The sequence below is a fragment of the Sander lucioperca genome, chromosome 6 (genome assembly GCF_008315115.2).
Source record: "Sander lucioperca isolate FBNREF2018 chromosome 6, SLUC_FBN_1.2, whole genome shotgun sequence".
Classification (NCBI taxonomy): domain Eukaryota; kingdom Metazoa; phylum Chordata; class Actinopteri; order Perciformes; family Percidae; genus Sander; species Sander lucioperca.
In genome coordinates this window covers 16,610,625-16,628,226 of record NC_050178.1, presented here as the reverse complement: position 1 = coordinate 16,628,226, position 17,602 = coordinate 16,610,625, and the positions used below count along the sequence as shown (strand labels likewise).

Sequence of the window (17,602 nt, the reverse complement as noted above, 5' to 3'; positions counted from 1 at the left end):
TTCTCACATTTTACTGTATGCTAATATTTAGCATTTAACAGTCTCCTCAGATCAGTTCATTGATAACTCCCACTGTTACAGGCTGATTTTATCACATCTATGTTTTAATAAACACTGTGAAAGTCGATTCAAGTTAATGTCAAAGAAATGTCATCCCAGCCTTAAAGCAGCACTAATCAATAGTTTTATATTAAGAAGTGAAAGGGGTAAACCAACTTTGCAGTTCCCTTCTATGGTTTCTAGCCTCTTTTTGCACTTTGTTTTGGATTTCTGGCTCTCAGCAACCTCATTTCCAGCAACAGCAGGCAGCTGGTTCCAGTGAAAAAGCTCTGATGAACCCAGTGTACTGTACACTAACAGCTGGTGAACATAGTGAAGCATTCAGCAGATTAAGAGCCGGATATTTCCTACAGGCTTTGGCGGAGACTAAACCAGTCGGCTTGCATTCGTCAGGTGGACACAACTACAAATACGTGCTAATGTTGCTCCGTGTGTGCTGGATGGCGGTATTATGGTTTATTATTAAGGTTAGGATAGCCGATTGGTCAGGGGATAGGACCTAAACAAATGGGTTTACGTTACCTTGCGTAAGCATGGACGCTTGGCCAATAGTAGAGTGTGAATGCTATTGAAGGGCGGGCCTTTCTTACAAGTTGTGTGGGTTCCATAATAACGCTGCTGGATGTGTAAATAGGCAACTGTTTGCTAACAAGTTCACCATAATAACTTTGTACGGTGATAATTTCTGTTTGCAGTGTTTCCACGTTCCCCATGTCGGCAAAAAAGTCAATTAAAGCAGCTTTAAACGAGTGTTATTTGTATTTTCAAATAAATGTTAAATAGTTTGAATGATTTAATTTGTCTGAAATGTATAGTATCAAGACAATAACATTTATTACATTACAATATATGAATATCAGAAAATCTGCATTCAAGCAGAAAAGAAACTGGAAGTCTTCACTAAATCGCAGCATAATGTGAATAATGAAGATTTGCTTGGATTGTTGTAGAAGAACAAAGAACATTTTTTGTATTGGTAAAAAAGTTATAGGCTAATGTTTTCAGTTGTTTAGTCGGTGCTTACAGATTAACAGTGCAGTGTCTAAGTGTCAATCTCTATTGTGTACATACCGTGTTTTAATAAATGGTGCAAAATAGAAATGTACTGTTGTTTCCATCCATCCATCTTCGTCCGCTTATCCGGTCTCGGGTCGCGGGGATAGCAGCTCCAGCAGGGGACCCCAAACTTCCCTTTCCCGAGCCACATTAACCAGCTCCAACTGGGGGATTCCAAGGCGTTCCCAGGCCAGGTTAGAGATATAATCCCTCCACCTAGTCCTGGGTCTTCCCCGAGGCCTCCTCCCAGCTGGACGTGCCTGGAACACCTCCCTAGGGAGGCGCCCAGGGGGAATCCTTACCAGATGCCCGAACCACCTCAACTGGCTCCTTTCGACGCGAAGGAGCAGCGGCTCCGAGCTCCTCACGGATGACTGAGCTTCTCACCCTATCTCTAAGGGAGACACCAGCCACCCTCCTGAGGAAACCCATTTCGGCCGCTTGTACCCTGGATCTCGTTCTTTCGGTCATGACCCAACCTTCATGACCATAGGTGAGGGTAGGAACGAAAACTGACCGGTAGATCGAGAGCTTTGCCTTCTGGCTCAGCTCTCTTTTCGTCACAACGGTGCGATAAATTGAATGTAATACCGCACCCGCTGCGCCGATTCTCCGACCAATCTCCCGCTCCATTGTTCCCTCACTCGCGAACAAGACTCCAAGGTACTTGAACTCCTTCACTTGGGGTAAGGACTCATTCCCTACCTGGAGAAGGCACTCCATCGGTTTCCTGCTGAGAACCATGGCCTCCGATTTAGAGGTGCTGATCCTCATCCCAGCCGCTTCACACTCGGCTGCGAAACCTCACCCCATACTCCCGCAGCACCTCCCACAGTATCTCCCGGGGGACCCGGTCATAGGCCTTCTCCAGATCCACAAAGCACATGTAGACCGGTTGGGCATACTCCCAGGCTCCCTCCAGGATCCTTGCGAGAGTAAAGATCTGGTCCGTTGTTCCACGACCAGGACGGAATCCGCATTGTTCCTCTTCAACCTGAGGTTCGACTATCGACCGAACCCTCCTTTCCAGCACCTTGGAGAAGACTTTACCAGGGAGGCTGAGAAGTGTGATACCCCTATAATTGGCACACACCCTCTGGTCCCCCTTTTTGAAAAGGGGAACCACCACCGCGGTCTGCCACTCCTTAGCGTGGAAGTCTGGGACGGTGCGTCCCAGACTTCCACGCAATGTTGAAGAGGCGTGTCAACCAAGACAACCCCTCCACACCCAGAGCTTTAAGCATTTCTGGACGGATCTCATCAATCCCTGGGGCTTTGCCACTGTGGAGTTGTTTAACTACCTCAGCAACTTCCACCAGGGAAATTGACGACAATCCCCCATCATCCTCCAGCTCTGCCTCTACTATAGAGGGCGTATTAGTCGGATTTAGGAGTTCCTCAAAGTGCTCCTTCCACCGCCCTATTACCTCCTCAGTTGAGGTCAACAGCGTCCCATCCTTACTGTACACAGCTTGGATGGTTCCCCGCTTCCCCCTCCTGAGGTGGCGAACGGTTTTCCAGAAGCACCTTGGTGCCAACCGAAAGTCCTTCTCCATGTCTTCTCCGAACTTCTCCCACACCCGCTGCTTTGCCTCTTTCACGGCAGAGGCTGCAGCCCTTCGGGCCCTTCGGTACCTTGCCACTGCCTCCGGAGTCCTCTGGGATAACATATCCCGGAAAGACTCCTTCTTCAGTCGGACGGCTTCCCTGACCACCGGTGTCCACCACGGTGTTCGTGGGTTACCGCCCCTTGAGGCACCTAAGACCCTAAGACCACAGCTCCTCGCCGCAGCTTCAGCAATGGAAACTTTGAACATTGTCCACTCGGGTTCAATGCCCCCAGCCTCCACAGGGATGCACGAAAAGCTCCACCGGAGGTGTGAGTTGAAAGTCTGTCGGACAGGGGCCTCCTCCAGACGTTCCCAATTTACCCGCACTACCCGTTTGGGCTTACCAGGTCTGTCCAGAGTCTTCCCCCACCCTCTGACCCAACTCACCACCAGATGGTGATCGGTTGACAGCTCTGCCCCTCTCTTCACCCGAGTGTCCAAAACATACGGCCTCAGATCAGATGAAACGATTATAAAATCGATCATTGACCTTTGGCCTAGGGTGCTCTGGTACCAAGTACACTTATGAGCATCCCTATGTTCGAACATGGTGTTCGTTATAGACAATCCATGACTAGCACAGAAGTCCAACAACAAACAACCACTCTGGTTTAGATCAGGGAGGCCGTTCCTCCCAATCACGCCTCTCCATGTGTCTCCATCATTGCCCACGTGCGCGTTGAAGTCCCCCAGCAGAACTATGGAGTCCCCCACTGGAGCCCCATATAGGACTCCACTCAAGGTCTCCAAGAAGGCCGAATACTCCGAACTCTTGTTTGGTGCATATGCACAAACAACAGTCAGAGTTTTCCCCCCCACAACCCGCAGGCGTAGGGAGGCGACCCTCTCGTCCACCGGGGTAAACTCCAACGTAGCGGCGCTCAGCCGGGGGCTTGTGAGTATCCCCACACCCGCCCGGCGCCTCACACCCTGGGCAACTCCGGAGAAGAAAAGAGTCCAACCCCTATCCAGGAGTATGGTTCCAGAACCGAGACTGTGCGTAGAGGTAAGCCCCACCAGATCTAACCGGTAGCGCTCCACCTCCCGCACCAGTTCCGGCTCCTTCCCCCACAGAGAGGTGACATTCCACGTCCCCAGAGCCAGCGTCTGCTGCCCGGGTCTGGTCCGTCGAGGCCCCTGACCTTCACTGCCACCCATGTGGCAGCGCACCCGACCCCAGCGGTTCCTCCCACAGGTGGTGGGCCCATGGGATGGAGAGATGGATGCCACGTAGCTTTTTCGGGCTGTGCCCGGCCGGGCTCCGTGGCAAACCCGGCCACCAGACGCTCGCTGACGAGCCCTCCATCTGGGCCTGGCTCCAGATGGGGGCCCCGGGCTTCCTCCGGGCAGGGTCACTCCATCTCTTCCTCGGTCACTCATAGGGTTTTTGAACCATTCTTTGTCTGGCCCCTCACCTGAGACCACTTTGCCTTGGGAGACCCTACCAGGAGCACAAAGCTCCAGACAACACAGCCCTCAGGTTCATAGGGACACACAAACCTCTCCACCACGATAAGGTGATGGTTCCAGGAGAGGTTTGTAAATGCCATATATTTTCTATCATTTGTGGAAAAAATAAACCTTTCACAAAGTATGACAGTATTACCAGGGTTTCAGCGGGGTCTTAAAAAGTCTAAAAAAAAGTAAAAATTGCCTAAATTAAAAATGTTGTCCTTGAGTCTTAATTTTACTAAGGTATTGTGTTCTAGGTCTTAAATCATTACATCCATGAAACACTATCTCTAATGCTCATTGAAATGCTCCTGCAGCGCTTTGAATGTTATTTTTTTTTTATTATTATTATTAGTTCCTACTGTTGCTAGGCCAAATATAATTCAAAGCCAATCAGCTTTTGTGTTATTAGCGCGAGTCTTTCGGATTGTACCACAGACATAAAACAGATTTTATTCTTCAGCTATGGGTGAGTGCAAGTTTAGCAATACCTGGCTATTTAGCAAAAACTGAATTTAGGGCTTGGTTAAAGCCAGTTGCTAACTATGTATTTGAAGCTGACTGCTTTTTATACAAGAAAGCAATTAAAGGTCCTATAACATGCTGCTTTTTGGATGCTTTTATATAGGCCTTAGTGGTCCCCTAATACTGTATCTGAAGTCTCTTCAGAATTACAGCCACTAGAGCCAGTCCCACAATGAGCTTTACTTAGTATGTGCCATTTCTGTGTCTGTAGCTTTAAATGCTATTGAGGAGGAGAGGGGGGGGCAAGGTGGAGGGTGGGGGTGTGGCCTTGACCAACTGCCATGCTTCGCTTGTTTTCAAGCCATGATGTCTCTCTCTTTCTCATGGGCGGGCCAAATTCTCTGGGTGGGCAAAGCAGATAAAGGGGAGGTAACCTTTCCCCTTATGACGTCATAAGGGGAAGATTCCAGATCGGCCCATCTGAGCTTTCATTTTCTCATATGGCAGAGCAGGATACCCAGGGCTTGGTTTACATCTATTGCCATTTCTAGCCACTGGGGGACCATAGGCAGGCTAGGGGAACTCACATTAATGTTAAAAAACCTCATAAAGTGAAATTTTCATGCCATGGGACCTTTAAACTGGGAACGCTGCATGGGTGTACGGACGCTGGAGTCTCATGCAAGAAGTGAGAAACATCTAACTGAAGGCTCTCCAGCAAACGACAGCCATTAACCAGTTCTGCCAAGTATCTGGCAGTCTCTAAAATTGTCATGATATAGGTCTCAAATTTCATTCATAATGGTCATAAAATGATCTTAAAAAGTCTTAAATTTGACTTGGTGAAACCTGCAGAAACCCTGATTACATGCAGTATTTTCTGTCACTTTATTGAAGCTAAATGATGCTTTCACTGAGTGAAATATTCAAACTCAAGATGCATTAGCTGCACCATGGCCATCAAATGGTAAATATTCTTCACTAGACCAACGTTTGGTGAGTTTTACAAATCCTCTTCCACATCATATTTGTCCCACTTGCAGGTGTGTACATTTTAATATGGTTAGAAAAGCACAAACCAGGATGTAGTGTAATCCCATCCTGGTCTGCAGCATTGTGCAGCCTGTGGTTCTTTATGTGACTCAGAGGCTGCTTGGTTGGCAGTGGGGAGGGCTTGGCAAACAGTCAGCAGCTTCCCACTGTGTGTCGCCTCTGGTATCCACTAGCAACCTTTCAAGTCAAACCCCTATTTCTATAAAAGACAGAAAGAAATCTCTAACCAACCCTTTTGTCACTTTGATTTGACTTTCTGTAATTGACCTTTGGACCCCTAGTTAAATTGGTAAGTTGTGCAGCTGGAAGGTTCATTACTGCATCAAATGTTTGGACAAAAAACAACCTTTCTGCACAGAATGCATTAGATCAGAAAGTTTTTTTTGACCTTTCTAAGCAGACTGTACTTCAACTCTGCATGGAAACAGTTTGGCCCGCTTTTCATTTGCTAAACAGACTTAAACAGAGTTTAACCACCTGCATAGTCACATCAATCGATATGACAAACCTATCGCAGCTATACAGCAGTAAAGAGAACCTTAGAAACCTTAACAGGTAAAACAGCTGAGATTGATTCTTAAAGGACAATTCCGGCGCAAAATGAACCTAGGGGTTAATAACACATGATTACCGAGTCGACCGTTCTCTGGGATATGTTTTCATGCTAATCGAATGTGTCTCTAGCTTGAAACAAGATAGCGCAAACCGCTAATTGCCTTAGAATGCTAGTCGTTGGGGCACGGGTAAACTAAAAAGAAATCGCTATTTCTACACCACTAACAAGGCTCAAAATAGCACCACACTTCCACGGTAGCATAATGAGGGCCCCTACATGTCAACCGAAGCATTGAGAACTTTGTAAGTGTACAGACAGTTTATTAAAAATATAGATTATAAAGACAGTAGCGTTCACATGTACAAGCAGGCGCCATCTTGGGAAAACAGCCATGACCAGTCGAACGACGAACGCCGTGTAACTAGTAACCAGTAACATAGCTCAAGCATGGCATTCGTCGTTACTTATTTTGCTGAGAGAACAGATGACAGCCTGGGAGATGGACAGACTGGTTAGCCATCTCCCAATGTCCGCTGTCTTCCCAGCGTGGAGTGAAGCAGAGGGACCGTAGGCTCTGTTCGGTTCTGCCGCTGATCGAGCAAACGCTGTTTGTTGTGGGTATCATAGCATACCCGCTTTCCCTTGTTGAATGACGAATATATTATCGCCACCTGCTGGTATGGAGAGTTATTTCCTCTCACGCTGGCGCAGAACATAGTGATGGCCAAATTAAGCTTCGTGAACATTTTCTCTTTTTTCTGAGCTCACTAGATGGCGCTCTCTGTTCAAAGAAAAAGGTTAAAGGAATGGCAATTCAGTGTGTTTTCAACCCTTTGTTGAAGAGAGAGCCCCATCTAATGGGCTCAGAAAAAAGAGAAAATGGTTCACAAAGCTTAATTTGGCCATCATTAGCAGAATGTACATGGTACTTGGCCGTCGGCTGTAATCTCTGCGGTCTGTTCCAGTGCTAATTTTTTAACAAGACAAAGGCAACGAGGGCCGACGTGAGGCGATGCCACAGTCGGCCGTCGTCACCACTAGTCCTTGGCCGCCGGCTTGGTGTGTCAGGTCCTAAACCACTGTGAGGCAAGGAAGGGGGGGCTCAAGATGTTCTTGAACTTGAAACGCAATTTTCGCCCCGTTTGTAATTAATTAATAATGTTTTAGGGGGGGACAACCCTCAGATGGGGTAGGTTCTGACCCCCCCGACCCGCCCGACCCCCCCGCGATTTACGCCTATATTTACAATATATGTCTGCTTTGAAGGATGTGCTGATTCACACACAGTTACATCCAACTGTATAGGAGGCTGGCAGTCAGTTTTGGTCAACTGTGTTCAGAGATTTAAGTGTCATCCATTTCAGCCCTGACATAGGCCATCACTCAAACTATTCTTAGACCAATGAGTATCATGTTGACTCAGGGTTATATCGGCCTTCCACTTTTGTGTGCATGTGTCAGGCAGCTTTATCCCATTGTTGCTGTGCTATCTCAGTGAACCATGCTCCATCTGTTGGTGACTCAGCCGGACCGTCCTGTGACCTTACAAATTCTGCAGTCATTCATCAAAATACCAGGGGCTCAGGGCAATCAGTCAACACTAGAGTGAGTATATGAGTATGTCCTGTTAACACAGACTGCAGGGCCAGTTAACCGTACTTAGCTCTACAACCTACACTTGGTGCTCGACTGGAGCTCACTGATAATGGATTCACATTTTGGACCGCATGCTTTATCATTCTGTAAAACTTGAGTTCATGGTTTTCACGGTTCATGGGACTGACTGAGGACAACCTCAAGTCGAAGTGAAAAGCTTGAGGATGCAATGGCACAGCCTCGAGTCTGGGTGGATAGGTATCTACAGGCCCGAGGCCAGCCTAGTGGAAGGGGGGGTTCTTTTGGTGGACCTTTTTGCACTTGTTCCCTCATTTTGTATTTAATTATGAGGTTCAAGTACTTCATTTTGGTGAGGTGACTTTTTATGCACTAATTTGTGCTGGATTAGCTCGTCTGCTGGTATCTTAACGAGCACGCTTTTTGATGCACCAAAAATATTTACTACAATGTCAAATTGCTTACCAAGATCATGTACCACCTTTTTTACTCTAAATGCACGCACACACTCATGCACGCCTCAAATACATTTTTTTATGAGCGTATAAAGTTAGTTGCGTCCGTGGATTGTTGATACATTTTGTTACATTTTGGTGCCAGTTAATTCACAGAAGTGGTGCTTCTAACAAGATTAGGGCTTCGGTTGGTTTAGATCGTCATTATTTGATTCAAATTTTAAAGACACTTGTTTATTACAACAACAAAAAACTAGTTAACAAAAAATAACTGACTTAAACTATGGACCTTTGGCAGTGAGGGGGCGGTCTTTCAAACCACCCGAAAAATAAAAAAAGATGTATCTCAACAATAATGTGTCTATGGAGTCATAGAAATAATTATATACAAAATCTGCCAATGGGTTAAAATTTCACATTTTCAAAACTTAATTTAGGAACTTTCCAGAAATAGGTGTCAGTATCTTAAAACAACACACAATAAGAAATCGTTAACCTTCAAGATCAACTGACACTTCAAAAGTGTTCTCATATTTTGTAATAACAGGTCTCATCCACTCAATTAGTTTTTGATCAAATATCATAAGATATTTGTGCAGTGATCTTAACACTTTCCTTGACAAGCATAAGTTCATCTGTGCTTATTTTTCATATGTTGGCAAATAAAGTGTGCTTCAAAAGTGTGAAGGAGTCAAACCAGAGGGAGAGCAGTCTTTATAAATAAAATTAACTTTATTGGTATGAAAAAGAATGTATATTTACAATATTTGCACATAGCATAATATTTACAACAAAGGTTCCTCTCAGTGTACCCAGTTCATGGGTGGATTGGCAGATGAGATACAGCCAGCAGACAGCAGGCGGCGCTACACAGCTGCTTAAAGCCGGGCAGACTGTGGACACCATGCTGCTGCCCTCACATACTCCTCATAAACTTCAACCGCCAAAGTAAAATATCAACAAAATGGACCTTGTTGAAAATCATTTTGTCTGTCTGCTGTTTCCCTTTTTCTGTTAGAAACCAAACATTGTGTTTCAGCAGCTAAATGAAAATGGAGGTTTTTATGTAGCACAAATAATGGGTGTTTTATTTATTTCAGGGCTCATTCATCTTGTAAGACTGGCTAGAGTCATATTAACCTACAGACCACTGTTTGGTAAAGAAAGTGTCTATGACTTGCATTTATCCATTTTCCAACAGGTCTGTCATTTAAGTAAACTACTAATAGTAACATTTAACAATTCCTATGTTTGCTGGGGCCCCAGGGGATCCAATCAGACGGTCCCTGAGGAACCACACAGCCATTGCTCTCACTGAGTTATTGTACACTTCACTTATACCACATACTGTATTATTGACATGTTTTCCATGATCTCATGACAGTAGGTGGGCCTGTCAAAAAGTCTCAATTCATACTCGAAGGCATACTAAGACACATTTCTGACAGAACCTTTAGGCATCATTAATAAGCAGAAGAGAATGGCAGGCAGCTCTGACACTTCTGTCTATAAAGCTTTAGATTATGTACGTGTTGGACAACTCAGTGCTGTAGCAGTAGCACTTCCCTAATAAATATCTCCAGTCACTTAGGATTGACCCCTCCAGCTTTAGGAAGCGTGCAGCCGGTTGGCCACGCTCCGTTGGCTGAGTGTATGGGTCTTGTGGAGGTTGGTGCTCTGATTCGTGGCCTCATTGTCATGAGCCAGCTGATCCTCCTCCTCCTCTTCCTGGCCGGCCGCATTGCACTGTATCTGGGCCTCAACAGTCCTCTGCTCCCGGGCCAACATGAGGAGCATCTCTGCGTCCATGGGCTCACCGGAGAAGAAAGGGTGACACACGGTCTCAACCAGGCCAATGACTGTCCCCAACACTGCAAACACGGAACCCACCAGGTAGACCTTCAGCAAACCACGGCTGGGTTTCTGACTCAGCAGCTCTTTGGCGAAGGGGATCAACTCCTGCATGCTTTCCATTTCCAATGGCTGAGATACAATAGTGGGCTCAAGATTGTGTGTAGACCTGTTAAAGATGATTAAAAGCTGTTGTCAGATGTGCATATATACCATTTGTCTGTGCCATAATCATTGTAAATGCAATATCTCTGACTAATGAAATTGTTGGTCAGACTAAATGCAGCAACATCAGAAATTGAGCTTTCATGGGTTTACACATGATATAGAATACAACATGGAATATATTTAAATTTAACCCGCAGTTAAGTCGACAAAAGCAATTCAATGCAGGGTAAGGCTATATGCAACTCAATTAAACATTTTTCATTTGTCACATGAAATGTGTAAATACTCCAACTGCTGGCTTTTTGAAAATAGACTAATGTAACAGCAGTCTAATATCCCATTACTGCATTGGACACACATACACTTTGATGTCTCAGAAGAAAACATATGAACTTACTGTGATCTAGTCTGCTGTTTGCTCCAGTCCCAGATAGACCCTACTCATGAGCTCCAGTCTGTGGTAGAACACACCTTTACTGACACTGTGGTGATTTATAGCCCCAGTGTCTCCACCCACACAGACAGCTGCTGAATATTCATAAGCATGGAGGAGCATTTCAGGAAAGGCTTCGAGCCAGAAACTTTGACCCAGTTGTTTGTGGGCTTATTACACAGTCAACCCTGTCACCAATATTCTTACTAATATTCCATTAGGAGCATCTGCAGTGTGCAAAAGTGAGTTTATAGTAACTGCTGTATTTTAGGTTAAATTTAAGTGTCACAGTAACATTCTCAGAATTTACAATGTGTATAATGTATCCTGTGAAGTTGGATAGGTCATACCGGCAGGGGTGGAAGTAATGGATTGCATTCACTCTCGTTACTGTAACAAAGTTGTTGTTTTTTTGTGTACTTGTACTTTTGAGTATTAAAAAAAAATAATAATAATCAATTATTTCACTGTCAGTTAAGTTCTTTTAATCACAAGAATCATACTTTGCTACATTACCTGTCGTACCCATTACATTATTATATATCATTATTATCCACATTAAGGTTTCAGCACCCAGCTTTCAAGCTCTAAATGTGAGTTGAGCGTTGAGTTTTATATGTTATGATGGTGTATAGCCAATATCTCTAATAATATTTGCATCCCGAAGTCAGGATGTTGAAACTAAAATAAATTCATAAACAATATTAGCTCCTTTTCAAACATCTCTGACAAGTGAATTAGTCGTGTCACATTGTGCCCTGTTTGACTGGGAGCACTGAAGGCTGCATGTGAGTTCTCAAATTGGAGAATTTAAATGTCTTAATTTGATGATGTTTTATTCCTTTGCAGGATGCTGCCTATGTGTTGTTAAGTGATGAAGATATTTTCTTCATTTACTTGTGTTTGGTGTATTTGCATGTGTTTTCTTAAGTTGCACTGCATTGAGCTAACTTGGTTGCCATCATTAACAAATTTTATATACTAAAATGTTTATTGTTTAAAAAAATAAGCCTCTTAAATTTGTGCCGTCTGCAGGGGCGATTCCAGGATTTTTGTGTCTCCTTTTATCATAATACAGCATAGAAAATCTGCTTAGAAATATAGGAAATATTGGATTGGATGGAACAACACAATGTAATTCTGCTAAATAAAACATCACATTCATTATCAATATCACTTGTTTTCATTTTAAACAAACTGTATATCAGAATACAATACACATATTCAGTAGGTTCAGTCTGCCACTTTTTAACAAAACAATTCCAGTGCTGGTTCCATGGTATCAGAATTTTGGATAGTCGTCATGGAAACATGAATTGGTCATGTGACAATGGCTGGGAAGATTGGCAGAACAGGCAGCCAAGTGACAGTACTCTAATCCAATGGAAATCACAATTAATCAGATTGACAACACTCTAGCCCAGTGAATTGGAAGGGGGGCCCCCTTCTAGCCCCACCCCTGGCCGTCTGGGAGTAGGTAGGCTAATACCTGTACAGGTGACCCGGGGGTCTCCATTCGGCTGATTGGAGTCCATGTGAATCTTCCACATCAACAGTCTCCAAACCAGGGGAAAGGTTGTGTAAACCCATATTTACCCTGCAGCATTTCTGCTGCTGTGAACCGTGGTCAGAGTGGAGCCGTACACAGTAGCACACAGAGTCTACCACACGTAGCACACGCACTAATGATGCTGACGAACAGCACAGGAAGTGCAGACATGTGACAGCACGTAGAGGAGCAGACTCTACATGATTACTTCAACTTCACATTTTTCTTGAAAACCAACAGGAGGGTGTTATTTGATTATTGTTTGATTGGAACCTGTCCGTTTCTGTTCTGAAATGGCAGATACATATAACTTTATAACTAAGCTTTTTAATCTTTTCTAGACCTTCTAGTTTCGTGGGCCAATCAAATTGCTTCTACTCATAATGCTGTTGAAATCTGTAATAGACTTTTTTCATTGGAGATTGACACAGATGTATATAATAACATGAAGAAATGGCTGTATGGATATTTCAGATTTCTGAGCCCGGGTTCTGTGCATGCTGGCTCGCTAGGATGGCTTCCTGACACACCTCAATGAAATGGTACCATCATTACAATTATTAATATTAGTCACACCTGCGTATGATCAATCAAAGTCAAGATCGTCAAGTGTTCACAAGTTGTTATTATTATTAATGTATTGTCTTTTTCTTTTTTTTTGTTATTGATTTGTTTTGTTTTTATTTCTTGTCTGCTGTTCTGGTCTTTACATATTCGAAATAAAAAACAATCAATCCATCAACCAAAAGTAGTGTCTGTTGGTCTAACGTCTTTGGTGCTTTTGGCCTCACCAGAGATTTTTGGATTACTACATCTTGCCTCAGAAAAACATAAAAAAGCTTTTTTTTTCCCCCAAAAAATGGTAATGTCCTTTTCTTAATTCTATATCTGCAAATGTATTTAAATAAGAACACTTAACATTTCTTTTTAATATATGATTTTCCTTTGTATCTAAAAAAGTTAAAATTCATCTAACAGTAGGTTTCTAGACTAAAGTATTTCTGTGTGTACATCTACTAGCCAACAGCCTAATCATCACACACCCAGTGTCAGTATTGGCCATTCAGATTAGATACAGAGATGTACAAATGTGAAGGAACAGAGGATAGGCATTACGTAATCATAGGTCAGAACTGAGGATACTCAGCCGAACCATGAATACGAAGGAAAAGTAAAAGGCTCAGCTCTATTCACGGCAGTAGAAACCTTGCTCCATTTAACCGTGATAACTGATCCCAATGAAAGCTAAATTACAATAATAACGCCTCATGTAAACAGTGTGATCAGAATACATTTTTAAATGCATATGCACACCCACTTTAATTGTCAAAGAGATTCTCCCAAGAAGACTTGCCACTCTCTTCTCTATTGTCGGTCATTTACAGGTAGTGCACCTTTCCTGGGCCAACATAGGGGATATTTACAACAGTGTATTCATTGAAATGAAACAGAATACCTGTCCTAGTATGAAACTGTTATTTCAGTAAATAACCATATTATGCTGTAATTGATGCCTGTTTTATGATATCCTTGGGTGCACAAGGACTCGTTTCATTTGCTCACATGATGAACTGTATGTAAAGAGTTTTGCTGGATATTCATTTCTTCATCAACGCAGTTGGCATGAATGAACATTAGAAATCAGGGTTTCCCCCAGTGTACTGCTAGCCTGGTGGCCCACCGGGCCTAAGTTGCTCCCCACCGAGCCTAAGCCACTGGGAATTATTTTTTAAGATGTTTTTTAAACTACAGTTACAGGTGGGCGCCAGTTGGAAACGTAGATGACGTAGTCATATGGAATCTGTCTTATAGCTTTTTTTTTTCTAAATTTCGCGATTCCATCCATGATTCTGTTATTATCACAGAAGCTATTGGGCTCCACATTAATGCTACCATCAGTCTGTGACTGGCCCATGCTGTGCCCTCGTCACAAAAAGACACTTTCTCTGTCAAGCTGAACAAACTGGAACTTTCCTGCACATGGTCTGGGAGTGTGAACAGGTGCATACGTTCTGGAATAAAACAACATCAATAATATCTGATGTGATAGGATGTCGAATTCCTACTGACCCGATTGTTTTGTTACTTAACAAAGACTCTAAATTACACCTGCTTGGGAGACAGAGGAAAATTTAGCTAGCCGGCTCAACTGCAACTAAGAAAATCATGGCTCAGTGCTGGCTCCCCCCCCCCCCCACTCGCTTTGTATAAAACAGTGGTTGGCATACTTTCTGGACATAGTTATGCTTGAGCTCTCTACAGCAAGGATTAACAAAGCTAAATCATCAACTATCAACCTATGGGAAAGTAGCACAAATATCAGACCTAATGACCTCAGCGCTACAAGAACTAGAGGAGAGTGACTAGGCAAGGTGCGATTTCTGTTTGTTTATTGGTTGTTGGGTTTTTTTCTTCCTTGAGACCGCAGAGGGTGGGGGGTGGGTGAGGGTTTTTGTTCTTGTTCAGTTTGTATTTCTCTGTTTCTGTTCTGTATGTTTGCATAAAAAAAAAAAAAAAAAAAAGTTCATCTAAAAAAATAAATTAAAAAGAAAGACACTTTCCACCGGGCTAAACACTTTTTCTGGGGAAAACCTTGGGAAATACATATAAAGAATTATGGTATGAGGGTTTTCCAACTCAGTCAGCTGACTAAACTAAACTCTTTCAATTTCTGTTTTGTTGTATCGCATACAATGACAATAAAGATCTATCTATCTATCTATCTATCTATCTATCTATCTATCTAAACCAATCATGTGAGCTGAAGATCTCGTTGCTGTCAAAGTTTAGAACTGTTCCTTTCTCTGCTGCTGTCAGCGGTCAGTCAGTGTCGGACTGGGGCGACTCTCCTCCCCCCCCCCATTCACCTCCAGTCTCCCTCACAACCAGTCTCCCAGTTGCTCCTTCCACTGAGCTCATTGGAAGTTCCGCTCCACATTTCATCATCCAGACCTTCAGCACTGCTCTTCACCCTTTCACACCACCACCAGTGTTTAGACTCCTGTACAGCTCATGGCCCAAATCACAGAATGTGGGTGTGTTTATCGCACTTGAGTGGCGTTAAAAGGAATTTTGGTTTTTTATTAACATGTTCATTTTGACAGCCCTAAATAATAATAATCTGTGTCCTCCTTGGCTACTAGCAACTGCGTGGAGGAGGGGGGGTGGGGGCGGTGCGCGATCACGGAAGGCTTGTATCATGTGGACGCGCCGACAGTGTTGTTGTCATTACTTATAATTCCTCAGGGGTTTGGCAGAAACTACGCACTGTAGCTTCAAATGCACTCTATTTGACTACAGTAACTAACCAGAAAGAACATTGAGATTACTTGGCTGTTATTATCTGGCAACATTCTGTTCCTTGTACCATGTTGTACAGCTTACCAGTTTCAAATCTTTGCATTATTTCTGTTTTAAAGAGAACTGAGCTACTGTATGTCGCGTATCACATCTTTTGTCAAGGGACAAAGAATAGTGGAAGAAAAAGTACAAAGTGCTGCTGCTTCAGATTTGCTGCTATTTCCTCGACCCCCCTTGTAAGTTTGTCTCAGAAAAGATGTTTATTCAAACAGCTCCCGCTTGTCTGGACAGGCTGTTTCTGCAGTGTCCACCAAGCTTTCTTTGCCTTTACTTATACTTTAGAATTCCCCTTCTGGGAAAGACTGTTCTTGGTAACTAATGCATAACAAACTTGGTAAAAGTAACTGCACAGATGTTCTCTTCTTGTGCTGGTTATTGAATTATTTACCATTTTTTGTCAATTTAGATCTTAATCGCTTACATTCAAATCCACTTGTTACCAACCACTGACTAATATTTAGAAGTCTAGAACTCGTGACAGTAAATGCATCACATTTCAACATCAAATTATATTATTTTGTAACAGTAATTGTAGTTTGCGCTGCCGTATCTGCCTGTTACAGAAGTGCAACAGCCTAGACCAATGTGACAGCACACACAAATGTTGCATATGTGCCTCACTTTAAAAAAGTAATGTAAATAATAACAGGGAGACTATACGTCACAGAATTTCTTTTTTGTTTATGATATCTTTGATGTGCAGAATTTTGATATGACTTTTTCTGACCTAGCCAGATGGAATCAGCTGTGTGTGTGTGTGTGTGTGTGTGTGTGTGTGTGTGTGTGTGTGTGTGTGTGTGTGTGTGTGTGTGTGTGTGTGCGTGTGTGTGTGTGTGTGTGTTGTGTGCGTGTTTGTGTCCATATCTTATAATAGCAATAACTTCAATAAAGCAGCCTTGGCTCCATTTCAGTGTAACCAGGGGCCAGTGTTGACAGAGAGGAAACCGGCTGTTACCAAGAAATAAATCACAGCTACAGAGCTACTATCCAGAGTGATTGAAGGCGTGACGGTACTTGTCTGAAGTTGTATAGTGTGCAGTAGCCTCTGTGTGTGTGTGTGTGTGTGTGTGTGTGTGTGTGTGTGTGTGTGTGTGTGTGTGTGTGTGTGTGTGTGTGTGTGTGTGTGTGTGTGTGTGTGTGTGTGTGTGTGTGTTGAGTCAGAAGACACACCCTGTACTTGGACTTAGTCAGTGTGTCTGCGGAGAGAACGGGAAAAAACATAATGTGCGTATTCAGCTGGCCCTCGGTGTACTATTTCTTCAGACACAGGTGATGATCAGCAGCTTGGCAAGCAGTGCCTACAGGGCATGGATTGTGTCTGGGGAGGGACGAGTGAGCTGTCTGTGTGACTGTTTCTGAATGGGAAAAGAGCACAAACCAGTAATTAAACAGTGTTACATAATACATTTTTATGATAAATAAATAACAAAATCACTACAGATCAATACCTCTGCATCATGTTTTTATGACGTGGTTGTTTTTGTGAGTACAGTATGCTAATATTAGCTATAGCCTATGTGTTAGCAAGCTAATGACTACAATGACTTGTAACTGGATACATGGTTAAACCTAATTTGCTCTTAGTTACCAGTGTATTGCCGTGTGTATTTTGTTGTTGTTCCCCGAAGCAAATGGATTTTGAGAACGGCATCACACAGAGAGCAGAAGGTGAGGGACATTCAGGCAATTATCTTGGATCCGTTGATCCAGACTAGTGCACATGTAAACGTTAAGCATACCATTAGTGTCAGATCACACAGTTTTCCCATGCTGTGGGATGGCATCCCTTTCTTCAACCAGCAGTCCTGACCTCAACCCTATTGAACACTTGTGGGATCAGCTTGGGCGTGCTGTTCGTGCCAGAGTGACCAACACAACCACATTGGCTGACTTGCGACAAATGCTGGTTGAAGAATGGGA

At 43.5% G+C, this 17,602-nt stretch overlaps 1 protein-coding gene across 1 annotated transcript; it reads right to left on the bottom strand.

Annotated features, from left to right (window-relative positions):
- Positions 1-9,629: 9,629 nt before the first annotated feature.
- LOC116034553 (G0/G1 switch protein 2-like) lies at positions 9,630-10,865 on the bottom strand. The gene is made up of 2 exons (XM_031277258.2): positions 10,738-10,865; positions 9,630-10,341 (listed from the first exon to the last, which is right to left on the bottom strand). The coding sequence occupies exon 2, from the start codon at positions 10,293-10,295 to the stop codon at positions 9,930-9,932; it is 366 nt and encodes a 121-aa protein (XP_031133118.1). The 5' UTR covers positions 10,296-10,341; positions 10,738-10,865; the 3' UTR covers positions 9,630-9,929.
- Between the last annotated feature and the right edge of the window lie 6,737 nt (positions 10,866-17,602).